The 14,721-nt window shown below is 37.0% G+C and overlaps 1 protein-coding gene across 3 annotated transcripts in view; it reads left to right on the top strand.

Moving 5' to 3' along the window:
- Positions 1-14,379, top strand: part of LOC18432561 (single-stranded DNA-binding protein WHY1, chloroplastic) — a 37,111-nt gene extending 22,732 nt beyond the window's left edge. For 2 of the 3 annotated variants that reach the window (XM_006842663.4, XM_088863499.1), the window contains exons 5-7: positions 6,986-7,059; positions 13,393-13,481; positions 13,968-14,379. In XM_006842663.4, coding sequence (XP_006842726.1) covers positions 6,986-7,059; positions 13,393-13,481; positions 13,968-14,087 — 283 coding nt within the window. In that variant the 3' untranslated portion in view covers positions 14,088-14,379. Of the gene's footprint in view, positions 1-6,985; positions 7,060-13,392; positions 13,482-13,605; positions 13,670-13,967 lie in introns of all 3 variants that reach the window. The other variant, XR_966616.3, reaches the window with a different exon arrangement.
- The last annotated feature ends 342 nt before the right edge of the window (positions 14,380-14,721 follow it).

Below are 14,721 nucleotides of genomic sequence, written 5' to 3'. Positions count from 1 at the left end.
GGGATGATCCACTATAAACCCTTTTCGGTAGTGCCACATGCCTAGGGGTAAGGGTTTTAAGATTTATCCAGAGCCATAAACGTCCCAACCATTGGTTAGTCAACACACATACATTCCCATTGAAGTGTATAGTCCACTACGAATATCATTTTATATGCTTTCATGACCTTTAACGGCCGTAAAACCTCAACAATAACCTGAGCAATTTTAATGGTCTTCAGTATGTTATTTTTGTTTTGCGCGAATCACAAGTTAGTAATCTTATGATATTTTTTCACAATAAAAAAAATAGAACCTTATAATATGGTTTTTATATGCGTAAATGAGACAGATCCACAAACAATTTAAACATGTGCTCAACTAATTACATGCACGTACTGTGGAATTTGTACATGTCAAAGTTTTTCATTAAAACGTAAATTGAGAAAGGAGGAAATAAGAATCTCTTAGGACAATATGATAGCAAGGTTAATTCCATGCTTAAACCTAGAAAACAGTGGCAAGGGAGAAATACATGGTAATATTATAGCAATAAGATTAGGCTTAGGACAGGGGCAAGAGAAATATCTAAGGATGTCCCAACAGGAGTATGGAAGACAACCATTTAAGGAAAGGAACAATTATGATGTGGTCTCAAAAAAAACAAAAAAAAAGGAGGCAACATAATATTTATTAGGTGGAACATTTGTGGAATTCTCAAATCTTTAATTTTGTGTATATTGCATTACAGAAGGATGCTTCCTACCAAGCCATTGATGATAAAATGAGCCCAAACAAAGGAGAACTTAAATTATTGTGGTGAGGAATATAAACTTCTAAAAACTATAATGGGGAAGAACATGAAAGGTGAAAAGGGAATCGTAGGTTCTATTGGAAAAAAACTAGTGCGGGTCCTCGAATTCTGAAAAGCATGTGCAGGGCCCCACCAAAATTCAAAATGGGCCCATCCTTTCTTGATATGGATTTGAAAACCTTAAACAAGCGCTCACCTATGAGACTTTGGGCTATACTTCACCATGGTTTCTCTTGTTGGGCAACTGGAGAGGGACAACATTTCAATGCAATGCTGAAGTCTATTCATGATATTATAAAATAAGAGCATCTTTAAATTTGGTAATAGAAATTAAGAGCATGTTCATATTTCCTCAGAGCAAACTATTGTGGTGTTGAGTTTAGTTTACTTGATTGAAATATGAGGCTGAATGGTACTTTATTACGTCTTTGCCAGAATTATATAAAAATTAAGCATAACATATAAAATTCTGCTCTACTCTTAGTCTCATTGACGTTTATTGACTGGCATTCTGTACATGTACGAGTTTACATTATGTTTAACATCCTAGACTTCCAATTAAACATCCTAGACTTCTAATCTATCCATTTATTATACCTACTTACAAGAGCTGAGAAGGTAAAGAATGTAGACCACCACAGTTGGTTTGTAATGGCCATTTGATGCCAAAAAGATGATTCCAGTAGCTTGATGCCTTCAAGCAAAATCTTCTAGGCATCGCTTCTCAGAATAATAAAGGAATGAAAATATTAGGTAGAATTCTAGAAAGCATTGAGGAGTACGTGCATCTTATATATAGTTTTTGGAAACCCCTAAGTTTCCAAATCGATTGAGGAATCGAAATCGTGGAATCATGGGTGGCCGGAAGATTCCTATTGTTGGAATCACTGTCCACAAGGGGAATTGCATGAAACAAGATTCTTACTTTATCATAATTTGAGTTTCGACTCAAATGGAATCGAGATTCCTGCCTTTATGGAGTCTGAGTTTCAACCCGAATGGAATTGAGATTCTTACCTCTTTGGAATCAAGTTTCAAACCAATTGGAATTGAGATTCATACCAGTTTGGAATCGAGTTTCAATGCAATTTGAATCCAGATCCTTGCAATCTATGAGATCGCGCACCCAACAACTTAGAACTGCAATGGAAATCATTAAGAAATTTGTTTTATAGGACAACAGGCTCAAGGTTCTAGAGTAATCTTATGTAAGAATCCCTTACTAGTGGAATCGATGTATTGAGTAGGCTTAGTTGTGGTTCCCCTAGTATTGAAATCGAGATCCTCAAAGTTCATAAAGACCTGAACAAAGGTTCCCGTGGTACTGAAATCAATGTATTGAGCCTTAATGACAGTTTCAAAAGTAGGGTCTAGTTTGGTTAAGTACAATTAACAGACACCCATAGTCCACTAGGGAATTTGTGATGGACAGAACACATAAATGTTATCTCATGTATACTTGAAACTGAGATTTTGATTCATATTTATAGTCGAAAATGGGAATTTGTTCATGCTATTGTGTTGAATACAAATCAAAGCCAAATCTCTTCCCCAATTATCTTTAAAAATAGCTGCCTGTTCTAGCTCTATTAAAAATGTTCTAGCTCTATTAAAAATGTAATCTGAATCCAACCTAATTCTCTTTCCCAATTATCTTTTTGAAAAATAGCTTGCAAGTTTCGTCACCATTAGAAAAGTAATTGTGTAAGAATCCGTAACCTTATTTTCAGAATATACATTTACTTGACATGATGATATGAAAATGAGTACATTTAATGAGGGGGGAAATAAAATAATAAGGTTTTTGTTTACATTCACATTGTGTTGTAGAGTTATTGAATCTAGATTCCATAAATGTTGGAATCGAAATCAGAATTGAGATTCTTGACTTCAAGGAAATGGGTTTCATGAAGATTCCTTGACGGAATTGAGGAATCGACATTTTGAAGAGGAATCGCCACCTGAGGTGAGAGATTCCAGTAACAATGTGCCTGAATCTCCATCAAATTCAGCCTCCCATTGATGTTGTGGTGCATCAAACAAAATTGGGTGATCAGACATGTCATCAGCTTGCTTCGACTCATATTTAGACTTTGATTCAGGCCAATCTTCATCAGAATCCTCAAATTAAAGAATCCAACACCAAAGGATCCTCTTCATTTAGGATACATTGTTGCTGATCTCACCCTTGGAGCAACTGTGCAATCATCTCCATCCAGTTGTCGAGTCACTTGTTTACCTAGTTCAGCTTAGCATTCTTTTGCCACGACCTCGACGACCAGCCTTGTAGTCTTTAACCTTCTTCAAATTGTGCTCCAATACAAAATTGGTGTGAAAGAAAGGCGGGAAGCTAAATCCACCCTCTGTTTAATATAAGATGGCTATTAGAATTTCAGGCTATAAATTCAAAAAATTTCTTTCTTTTCTTTTATTAATTGCTGGAAATTTTACTTACATGTGCCACAAATACAAAAAATTCGGCCTATTACAATTTAGGATCTTTATAAACTTACTGCCAAAATAAACTTTATTCAATTGAATATAAGACTTCATGAATAAAAAGTAAGACAAAAACGACAACAAATAAAAGCCAAGTAAATGAAGACAAACTGCCTTTTGCCTAGGGTTACCCCTCTAGGCTTAGCACACCCCATATCCGATCACTTGACCAATGGTGCACTTAAATTCCAGATTCTGTTGAACTCTCAAATCTCAATTTTGGAAGTACCTATGGGACACCCTTGCTAAATTTTATTTTGGGCTAGAGAGCAACTAGGGTTTCATTAAGAAGACCTCTAAAGACTAGGGTAGTCCACTAAGGCACATTACCCTCAGCCTAGGGGTGGGCGTGCCCTCTCTTTCTCTCTTCTAAATTTGCGCGTGCCACCCTAGATGCTTAGGGAAGGTGGCATGCCCCTATGAAAGGGGGAGAGAGAGAGAGAGAGAGAGAGAGAGAGAGAGAGAAGTTTAGAGAGGAGTGTGGAGGAGAGAGGGAGAGAGGAGAGAGATCAGAGATGTGAAGAATGAGGGGGAGAACCTCCTTATTTGTAGACCATTAGATAGGGTGACCCAACAAAATTAGGAGGTCAACTTGATCTAGAATTATTTAGGTGATATGTGAGGTGAGAGAGAACTTTAATGTGAGCCATTCATCTCTAGATCATCCATCATGATCTAGATTGAATATTTAGGAACCTTATCCCTTGAGATTTGACCCATATTCACTTTTAATCGATCTAGAATTTTTACTAATCAATACTTACAAAAATCCAAGATAAATTGGGCATCCTATTCTCTCACAAAGAGATAATTAGGACATCTAATTAAATTATGACTTGGTCAAATATTCTAGATAGCAAGAAAATCACTAAGATAATCTTATCCAAAAATTTCCAGTAAGAAAATATTTTATAAATTAAAACATTATTGTTATTTTTATTTTAAAACAGGTGGCACATAAAGTGGGCATCCCACATAGTGAGACTTGTAGGCCCTAGTGGGCTCCATGTGATGCCTAGTGGGGTCCCACACGTATGGGCCGGGGCCCTTAGTCCCCCCATGTGAGTCCCACACAAATTCACAAATATAGAAATACCATCATATTTTTAAAATTCCAGCAACATTTTAAATTTGTTTTTGAAATTCTAAAAATTCCCAACAAATTCATAAAAACACATTCTAAGTTGAAAACAATATTTCTAGAGTTTCATAAAAATCTAAGACACAAAACTAGAACTTAGAAGTGGATAGGTACCTAATGGGTAAAAAACAAGTGAATATTAGGGCATTCCACTTGTGCCAATATTCATGATCCACTACTATCTTATCAAACTAACCCAATGGGACAATAACCTACAATCAAAATTAGCCAATAAATAGTGGAACCTTAATCCTAGTATGTGGACTACAGGTTTCTTGCCCAAGAGCAAGTCAAATGCACACACGGTAAACAAGGACACTCTCCCTATGCACATATTCACATGTCCCTCTATATAGGGTTGCTTCTCAAAAATGTGGCTGTCATATGTACATATGCCGTGTAGAAGTTTTGTTGAGGATTTAGCTCTGACTCTCACCGGCCCTTCCTTCGTACATAGGAGACCACACAACTCTCTTGGCCTACAAATAACATCCCAGGATATCTCCCCGACCTACAAGGGATGACCCAATAATAAACTCTCAATGGTAGTACTACATGCCCAGGGGTAAGGGTTTTGGACAGGACTGGGGCTATAGATCGCCAACACTAAGTCAATCAATCATACGACACTCCCACTGCAGTGCACAAATCACTATAAAATATTTATATACAAGCTTTCTTGGCCTTTAAAGGTCACAAACCTCAACATTTAATCCTTGAACAAGCAAAATTCGGCAACAAATAGAAGTGTGGCTGTAAATTATGCCAAAAGGGAAAAGAAGATGCTCGTTCTTGCACCACATGAGCTCTCTCTTCATTCATAACAAAAACTCACAATAAGAAACCAAAGTCTAATCTTTGTAGTGCGATGTTCCATCTCAAATACAAGCAAGAAAGATAAAAAATATCCGAAAGTTGACTGCCTGTCTTTCTAAAGCACGTACCCTCTTTTCTAGATCCACGAATATGGTAATAACCCCCTTTCTCCCTCATCCATGCCTCCTCTCTCTAGAAAAGGAGATTAACCCACTACTTTAGGACTTCCCTACAAATTCTCCTAATTTCTTTGGACTCACATGGGAATCCTCTCCCGACTAAATAAAAAATAAGAAAATAAGAAACTAATTAACTTACTAGATCTTAGTAAATCTCATTTTAATCCTAGCAAATAAGAAATTGACCACCCTGCCCCATAACAATTAATATATACCACATTGGTCCCCCTATACTTTAATTGTAAATCAAGCAATAACAATTATTAAAAACCCATCTATGCACCTGAAATTAAAATGAAAAATAAATAACAAATAAAATAATCTTGAATTCATCTTCTCTCTTGAACTTGATTTGCGTTAGATAGGTTGGAAGTAAACTAGGGTTTGTACACAACATATATGAATCAAATAAAAAAACAGACATGAAGGAAGAAACTGAATGCTGTATAGGTGGCCTTGAAGGCTTTTTTAAGCCTGTATAAAGTTTGGTGTGAGTGCACATGGGAATTTGGAAGAAATGAAGGGGGCAAGAGGGTGTTTGTTCAGAGGAATGGGTTTTTAGAGAATTGTGCTTAGATTACATGCTGATGCATGTATGACAAGAGTCATGGGGAGTGAGGTTTAGAGTTGTCGTGCATTTGGTAATTTTACATGTGAAGCTGCTTGGATAGGGTTTTTGTTTTAAGTATTCTTAGTTTCCACATTAAGGCATGGAATTACTTAGAAGGAGAACAGATTTCTTCACAGCAGTCTGCTGCAATGGATTCAAAACATTCACAAATGAAATTTGTGGTCAAATGATGATACTGCCCTTCCAGTGGATATGACACGTCCACATTAGACGATTAGAAGTAAATTAACAAACCACTATGCACATCAATTTATAGGTAGGGCTGAGACCCTAAACAATCAAAGTAAGGCACATCTTCAAATAGTATCGAAAGATGTCGTTTCAGTACCAAAAATCTTTATGATGGCCTGAAAATTTATTTTGATCTATAATTATAAAATTTAAAGCTTCAATAATAGTGTAGTTCAAGTAGATCTATGAACTCTTGAAAATCTTGAAAATTGACAGTCTAAATACTGTATTACAAGATGCACTATTTCCAAGACTTGAAGTCCATATTTTTTTTTGTCCATGTATCTCAAGGCCTAGATGATCGGATTTGAGAGTTTTTGGACATTGAAACAACTTCTAGTGAATTTTTGAGGTGTGCCTTAGTTTGATTATTTAAGGCCTCAACCTTGTATAAACTTTTTCCTTAGCACAATTACCCTGTATTTTTCTTTTATTTTTTATGGGTAGTTCAAATTCATTGTTGTTAGTGTAAAATGTTACATCATAACAAATAGCTAACAAAAGAGACAAAGAAGGACAAGGATTAGGCTATTTGTTGGCCACCACAGCATTGTACTGACATCATTATTCCCCACTATGATTTGTAACGTGTTTTTTATTTGTAATTGACATTTTTGTGTTACTCTTAACCTTCATATTTTAGCCTCTTGCAATGTATGTTATTAGTAATTCTGTGTCCATCTTGAATTTTGTAGTGAAGAGGGAAAGATTAGAAAGGTTTTGAAGGTTGAGCCCCTTCCAGATGGCTCTGGCTACTTTTTTAATTTGAGTAAGTGTTTTTCCTTTCGATGTTTGAATTTATAACCGTACATGCGGCAATAATAGTTTTCTATTTTGAAAAACCTTTAGTCAGCTGCAAAGTATTAGTGCAACTGCCATGATTTGTTTATGGTTCAGCATGTTCTTTGCCATCAAGCATGACAAGCTTTTTGCACTATTATTATCTATGACACATCTGTGCATATTGGGACTTCCCATATTTTCTAGACATGGGAGAATCAGCTGAGGTGAGGGATGTTCACTGTTAATATGAAGGATGGGTCACATGCTCTTGGGTGAGGGAATGGTTTCTTAAGCAAGGGAGAGAAAAGGGACTTCCTCATGAGTTGCTCAATAGCACTAAACAATCCTGTAAAGTAGTCATCGATAAGTTAATTTAATTACATGACTTACTCATGAATAATTGACAATTACTGGTTGAAAAATTGTTAACCATGATGTAGCATGCAGCATGAGGCTTTGAATTGTTTTACGACATGAACTGTTTCATGGTATTGATAGTCTTCTATGAATAAATGTGCCCCAGATGTGCCTTGTGGGTCACATCTGTCCATAGTCTCTCTCAAATTGGTGCTTGAACTTCATGAATGCCAAAAGTGTTCCTAACCTTCCCTGCCAAACTCCTTTAGTTAAAATGTCTGCAAGCTATTCAGTGTTTCTCACACAAGGAGTGGATATAATCTTTGAAGTTACTTTATCACGCATGTAATGACATTCAACTTCTATTTGTTTGGTGCATTCTTAGAATATTTAGTTGGTTTCTGTGTGGATGGCGTCCTGATTATCACAATAGAGTGGGATAGGCCCATGACGAAGAAAGCCTCATATTTTTGGAGGGTTTTCATCTACATCAGCTCATCTGAAGTTGATGCTGTAGCTCAATACTCTTGCCTCTGCACTAGATTTTACTGCACCATGTAACAAGATTGCTTCCAGCAAACATGCAATAGCTATGTGGATTGCCTATTGAGAGTGACATCTGGCCCATTCTGCATCAGTATATCCACATTGGTCAATGCGAGCATTGTGGCGCATAAGCATCCCTGCCCTGGAGATGATTTTTAGCAGAGCAGGATGTGATTGACTGCCTGAAAAAGGTTAGCGTTTGCAGCATGCATGTGGTGGCTCACTAAGCTAATTGAGACCATGATGTTGGGGCGAGTAATGTTCCTTCACTTATTCTTTTTGTCTTATTTCTCTCCTTCAACATTGTTGTGTCGTCCAGCACCAGTTCAACCCTTTTTTTTTGGGGTAATTAACCAGTTCAATCCTATTTGATCATATAATGATATTAGAGCATTGATGCAGAGAAATTTGAGGGAACAATAAAATCAGCAAGAAAACATATGAAACACAACACAATTTAAAGAAACCTAGGGTTTCTTCTCCATACCTCAAGCTAGGGTTCCAAAAGCCTAAGTTTTTATTTCTTTCAATTTTTAGAAATATGTGGAATTGGCCATCTCAAGGCCCCACAAACCTCTTATATGTTATAATTCAATATTCAAAGACATTACATGTCTATACAATAATTAAAATGACCTTCATCTCCTTATGTAAACTCAAATTTCATAATGACAGTTTTATCCTTGTGAATAGTACCTATGAACAATACTCATGAATTGTACTTGTGAATAGTACTTATGAAGTAAATAAAAATAAAAACCCTAGAATCTCTGAAAAACTAAGAAACCCTAGAAATAAACCCTAAAACTAAAACTATGACATACATCATTTAGAGTTGAATAAAAATAAAAACTAAGAATAATTTTGCCCTCCATCATTCTCCCCGGGTTGGAGAAAACTCATCCTCAAGTTTTGAGGTGGGCTAAGATGAATTTGGCGCTAGTCCGACACCATTCTTCAACTCGAATATTGTAAACATGATCCTGAGACTTGTAGGCTACTGCACTAATCAAAACACAATGATTGTGCATTAGAACTGAGAAACCATTGTGGAAAGGGTCCTTGTATGTCAATATAATATTTTTAATCGCATAGAAATTGCATCACTTCAGCCATGTAATCCTGCTGAATAATCCTGCTTGCCTAGACTTAGCTCTAGAACACACTACAAGCACATCTTTGAGATCAACGACTAAACCAACAACTTCACCTATCAATTCTCCTTTGTGTCCTTCATTTTTTTCCTCGTCAAATATCAATTCAATCACAAAATCTTGATCATCATCGTAGATTGGATTTCCTACAAGACCTTGTTTTTCATCTAAGTATACTTACAAATTGTTTTTCATCATCATCCCAGGGAAGTCCCTCATTCCTTTACAAAAAGCTATGACGTTAATGATGATGATGAAAACCAATATATTATCGTCATAGCCTTTTGCAAACAAATTGGGGTCGGCTACATGAATACTAGTCCACCATTTTATTCTATTTGAGTCTAGCCCTTGCCTTTTTTTAGCCTTTTACTTGAACTAACTTGCACCTCCTAACAAGTGCCATAATGGATCTGCACAGCACATGGCTAGCCCAATTAAGTCGACCTTCTCTCATCTTATCGCGTATTGGTGCCACACTTGAATTCTCCCGAATGTATTCATTTCGAATTCTATCCCTTGTTGTCTTGCCACTCATCCATCTCAACATCCTCATCTTAGCTATACTTATTCTATGGGTATGTTGTTTCTTGACCGCCCAACATTCTGCCTCATAAAGCAAAGCTATATGTCAAAATTTAAGTAACATTCAAATAGTCCCATGTGGAATTTTCTACCTCAAAATTTATATTTTATTCAGTTCTGTTGATAGTTTCTATATTTTTATGGTTTGTTATTGGACTGCTTGTTACATGAGGTTTTACATTAGGAAATACGCCATTATGGTTTTGGTTTTGATTGAGAGCATTCGTGCACTAGTTGTGCTTATCGTTGTTCCTACTTCCTACAGTCCTAACCATTGACACTTCATGATGCGCCTATTTGACAACTTGATGTTGATAATGCATTCATTTGCAGAATTTGAATTGAAAAGGCATATTTATGCAACTCCATGAGTTGAGTATTTTGTACTTTGAGCCTTTGCATGCAGGTTCTTCAAGGCTATCTGTGGCCTGATATTGACTCCTAATTCATTGTTACAGAACTTTTATTCTTCCCTTCGTAGCCAATTTTCTATTTAGCTGGTTTATCACTATTTTTGTTCAGCTCGTTGTAGTTCTTTTATGCTCTTTTATGTTGATGACATTATTTTGAATGATGACACCTTTTACCTATTTAAGGTCCTTATAAGCAAGTTGGGATTTGTTTTGGCATAAAGGAGCCATGTCATTGTTTATCAAGCAATGATGCACTTACTACCTTTGGGGTTATGTTCTTGTTCGGAGGAATTATCTTGGACTGAAATGCTTGACAACACACTTGTGGGCATTGTGTTGACTAGGGAGGAAGCTTAGCTCATATATAATTCGAGTTGGTTTAGGAAAACATATACTGTATGTTATATCATATTAACCTCACCTTAAGTATCAAAGTTATATATTGCCTTATTCATTGGCTTGTTCTTAGTTGTTTATGGCTTGATTTTACTTGTTCATGGGCTCTTTTAAGTAAATAAGCCAAGCCAAGCTCAAGCTTTACTTTCCCTTTATTGAGCCAAACACTGCATGTCCTCTGCTAATGCAAGCGAAACTTGAAGAAGCTCGGCTTGTTGACACTCCTAAGGGTGGGGAGTGCATGACTGGCAAGGGGAATACAGGGTTTCATATGGTACTTCTTGTTAGATTCCCTAAATGATGGGAGTAATTTATGTAAAGAAGCAGGATGCAGAATAGATTGCTCTATTTAGTCACTGTATGTAATTAAAGTTTTGCTTTAGATATCCTTTTTTTTTTGTTTGAAAGATGAAAAAGGTGGTTCTTGACTTGTTCAACCCAGAAAGATCCTGTTTGACTCAGATGGGTCCAGTGAGTTAAGATGAAAAACTAATATCAGCTGGATCTTGCCCATATTTGACCCACAGGGCTTATGGAATTTTTTTATTTGGAGCATGTGAGACAATTGTTCTCTTATGCTTGAGTTTAATGTAAGATACCAAGTCAAGTTACTCTGTTTGATCAATTGTACTGAAAGTATCTTTGAGTAATAGCAGCAGAGAATGATGATTAAAAAAGGCAAGGAAATAATGAAGTATGAAAGCCCTTCTATACTCAAACGCTATTTCATTGAACTTTTGTTCTATCCCTGATGTATCCATAGTACCTGCATACTCATCCTAAAAAACTATTGATATCCTAAAAAACTTACGTTCAGTGCATTTACTGTTGGGTGTCATGTTTTCAACACATGCTCAGCTGAAGACGTATTAAAAGTTCAATCCATGATGTATCCATAGTACCTGCATACTCATCCTAAAAAACTATTGATATCCTAAAACACTTACGTTCAGTGCATTTACTGTTGGGTGTCATGTTTTCAACACATGCTCAGCTGAAGACATTAAAAGTTCAATCCCTGATGTATCCATAGTACCTGCATACTCATCCTAAAAAACTATTGATATCCTAAAAAACTTACGTTCAGTGCATTTACTGTTGGGTGTCATGTTTTCAACACATGCTCAGCTGAAGACATATTCTTTGCTGACGTGTTATTGGCAATTTGGCATTATACCCATATCTGAATGAGCAGAGGTTTTTTTTTTTCCAGTCCAACTGGTCCATCTGATCCTGCAGCCTATTCAACCAGTCAAACCAAATTGTAAATTAAAAAAAAAACAAAATAAGAGTTATAAGATTCACAAGAAGAGTATGAAATAATTAATTTTATATGTTACATGCATTTTTATTTTTTTTTGAAATTGTTGACTGTTGTTTTAAGATAAGTAAAGTAGTACAGTAGTCCGTTGAGGCAACCCACAGAACGGGTCACTCGGCAAAAAATGTTAGGCTCCCCAAAAATAGAGATCATGTACAAAACATGGTGGGGCTTATAGGAATTGTCCATTACAGAGAAAAAACAAAAAGGTGTCCATTACAAGGATTTACAAGAAAGAGGAGCCGGGAATTCAGACAAAACATCTGACAAAGAGCAATGAGACGAAAAATTCCAGTGGCTCATGTGCTTGATAGTGCGCCTTCCTTAGTCATTTGGTCCACCAAGGCGTTTGACGTCCTCCAAGTATGCGTCCATAAGATGACTGTATCCCTGCAAACATGCATTATCTCATCATAAATCGAAGCAAGATACCAAGGAGGGGGAGCAAGTCTAGCAGCCGAAGTGATTATGTTTTGGACGTCTCCCTCAACAACCAGTGGTTGACCCCACTCGTGGTTGAACATTTTGAGTCCCGAGAAGAGTGCCATGGACTTGGCAAACTGGGAATTGGTGTGGCCAATGTTCTTGGAAAAAGGGGCCAGGATATTGCCATGGTAGTCTCTGAAAACCCCGCCACTTCTGCTGGTCTGGGGTTACCAAGGTAGCACCTGTCGAAATTGAGTTTAATACTGCATTCCGGTGGTGGGGACCAGTCATTATATGTTACATGCATTATGTATGCCATAGACTGCAAAAGAAGCCTGCCCTTCCCATGCATTGTATGGGGCCCACTTGACGAGTTGGCCAAACCCCCAGTCCTTGGGTTAGAATTCAGACCAGCCCTCTCCCTTCCCACATATGTATAGACCCCAGACCACTGTATAGGATTGTCTCCACCACTCCTGTTCTGTCTTAGAACAAGTCCCTTTGCTGTTAATCTCTCATGGAAAAAACTTTTTGGCACATAAGACCATGTTGTGGAATGTTCTTTTCAGCTCATTAATCTTGCTGCAGTTCAAAAGCTCTTCAGCAGTTAACTCATTTAGGAATGAATGAAACCAGAACAAATGAATGAGACTCATCTGGGCCTTGGCTGATTCAATTCATCTCAGACTGAGCAGAGTTTGGGGTTTTAATTCTGAATTTCACTTCTAACATTATATCTATTTCCTGTTTTTCCTATATGACAGCAGAGAATGCCATTTCCATATAGATTTTAAGTAAGAAGGGGCTTCTGCTTAAAATAATAATAATAATAAAATGGTGCTTGAGCAGCTCGGAGGTTGCAGGCTTGGGTTTTTAGAATCCTAGTTATAATTAGCGCAGTGTAAGCACCTGCTTAAATGAATTCCAGAGTGAAACCGAGCTAGAGAATGACACTTGCAAATCTATTGTGATCTCTATGCATGCAATTGGAAATAAAAAAGGATGGCTAGGAACTCTCGGATTTTCTCAAATATACCTAGAGTGTCATGTAATAGATCTTCATCTCATGATTTCTGTTCTAATAAATGCTCTAATTTTTTGTTTGTTGCTCCTGTTTGTAGGTGTTTCAAATCGGCCCCTGAACATTGATGATAGCATCTATATTCCTGTAACTAAGGCAGAATTCGCAGTTATTGTCTCAGCATTCAATGTATCTCTCTCTCTCACACACACACACACACTCACACAGGTTTATGTAGATAAATTTTCAAAGGTAAAAATTGTGTGCATCTGGAAAATAACACCCGGACATCAATGTTTTATCTGTTCTCCAGCAAGTTTAAAAACTTTGGCTTGGGAGTTAGCCTGTCCTGAATCTGGTTGACTTGGTCAGACTCGGTAAGACTTTAGCAACTTTTTCTAAAAAGATCTGGATAATAGGAATCCTCAGGAGTATTTGAAACCCCAAGTAGTCCTTAAGCCTCACCAGCTAATTGAATGGAAAAATAAATCAACTACCGTCCACGCTATTCAAGAGAAAAACAAATATTTTGTTCACCAGAAATCTTCAAAATGTACTCGTCTTTTGTGGGGAATTGTTTGGTACATGAGTTTCATTATGATATTGTGACAAATGGGAGATGCGGATTGCTCGTCCATCAATAAATTTTGGAACTGTTTCTTCCCAAATGTGCAGTTCATCTTGCCATACCTTTTGGGTTGGCATGCTTTTGCCGAGTCAATCAGGCCAGTAGATACGTCTCAGCTGACCAATGCAAACCAGCGGCGTGGTGCAGAACTCGAATGGGGTCGATGATATTATTGTTCATGATAAGAGGGATGCAAGATTACCGTGAATGAGCTGGATTGGGGTTTTGATCCAGGTGAATGGATTGTGATACCTTCGGGTTTTAGAGCTATCATATTTTACAGTTAGGAAATCCGAACTGCCCATTCAAAGTTGATCTGTTTTGAAATGTAATGTAGCTTGCAGGTTTCGCGTGCATATATAATTTTGAGAGAGTGACAAAAGAGGTTCTTGTAGCATGTTTTTACCAGTTAAATATGTTCACTAAAACTTACAAGTTGAAGCTAAAGTATTTTCCTAACCGATTGAATTGCAATTGATGATTGCTTTAGGCTTGGATACTGGCATGAGTTTGATATTAACATACCCACCCCTGAACGTATACCAGCCTCGCTCGAATTGGTTGTTCAATCATCTTTTGTTATTTCATGTAGTTTAACTCATAGGCATGTGATGCACATTTCTCCCTGGGATTCTATTCGATGAGACCATTTATTTTTGGTGTAAGGAGATAACAATCGTTTTGAGCTATTGGATGTGAAATCCAAAAGATAAAAGTGGGACTACATTCAAGAAATTTTATTTGACTTTGTGTTAGAACAATGGTACATCTTCAACCACCCGTTTTCAATTCTAATGGTAA

Source organism: Amborella trichopoda, chromosome 3 (assembly GCF_054954075.1).
Source record: "Amborella trichopoda isolate Santa Cruz 75 chromosome 3, AtrichopodaSantaCruz75HAP2 v2.0, whole genome shotgun sequence".
Classification (NCBI taxonomy): domain Eukaryota; kingdom Viridiplantae; phylum Streptophyta; class Magnoliopsida; order Amborellales; family Amborellaceae; genus Amborella; species Amborella trichopoda.
This window is presented reverse-complemented; position numbering and strand designations above follow the sequence as displayed.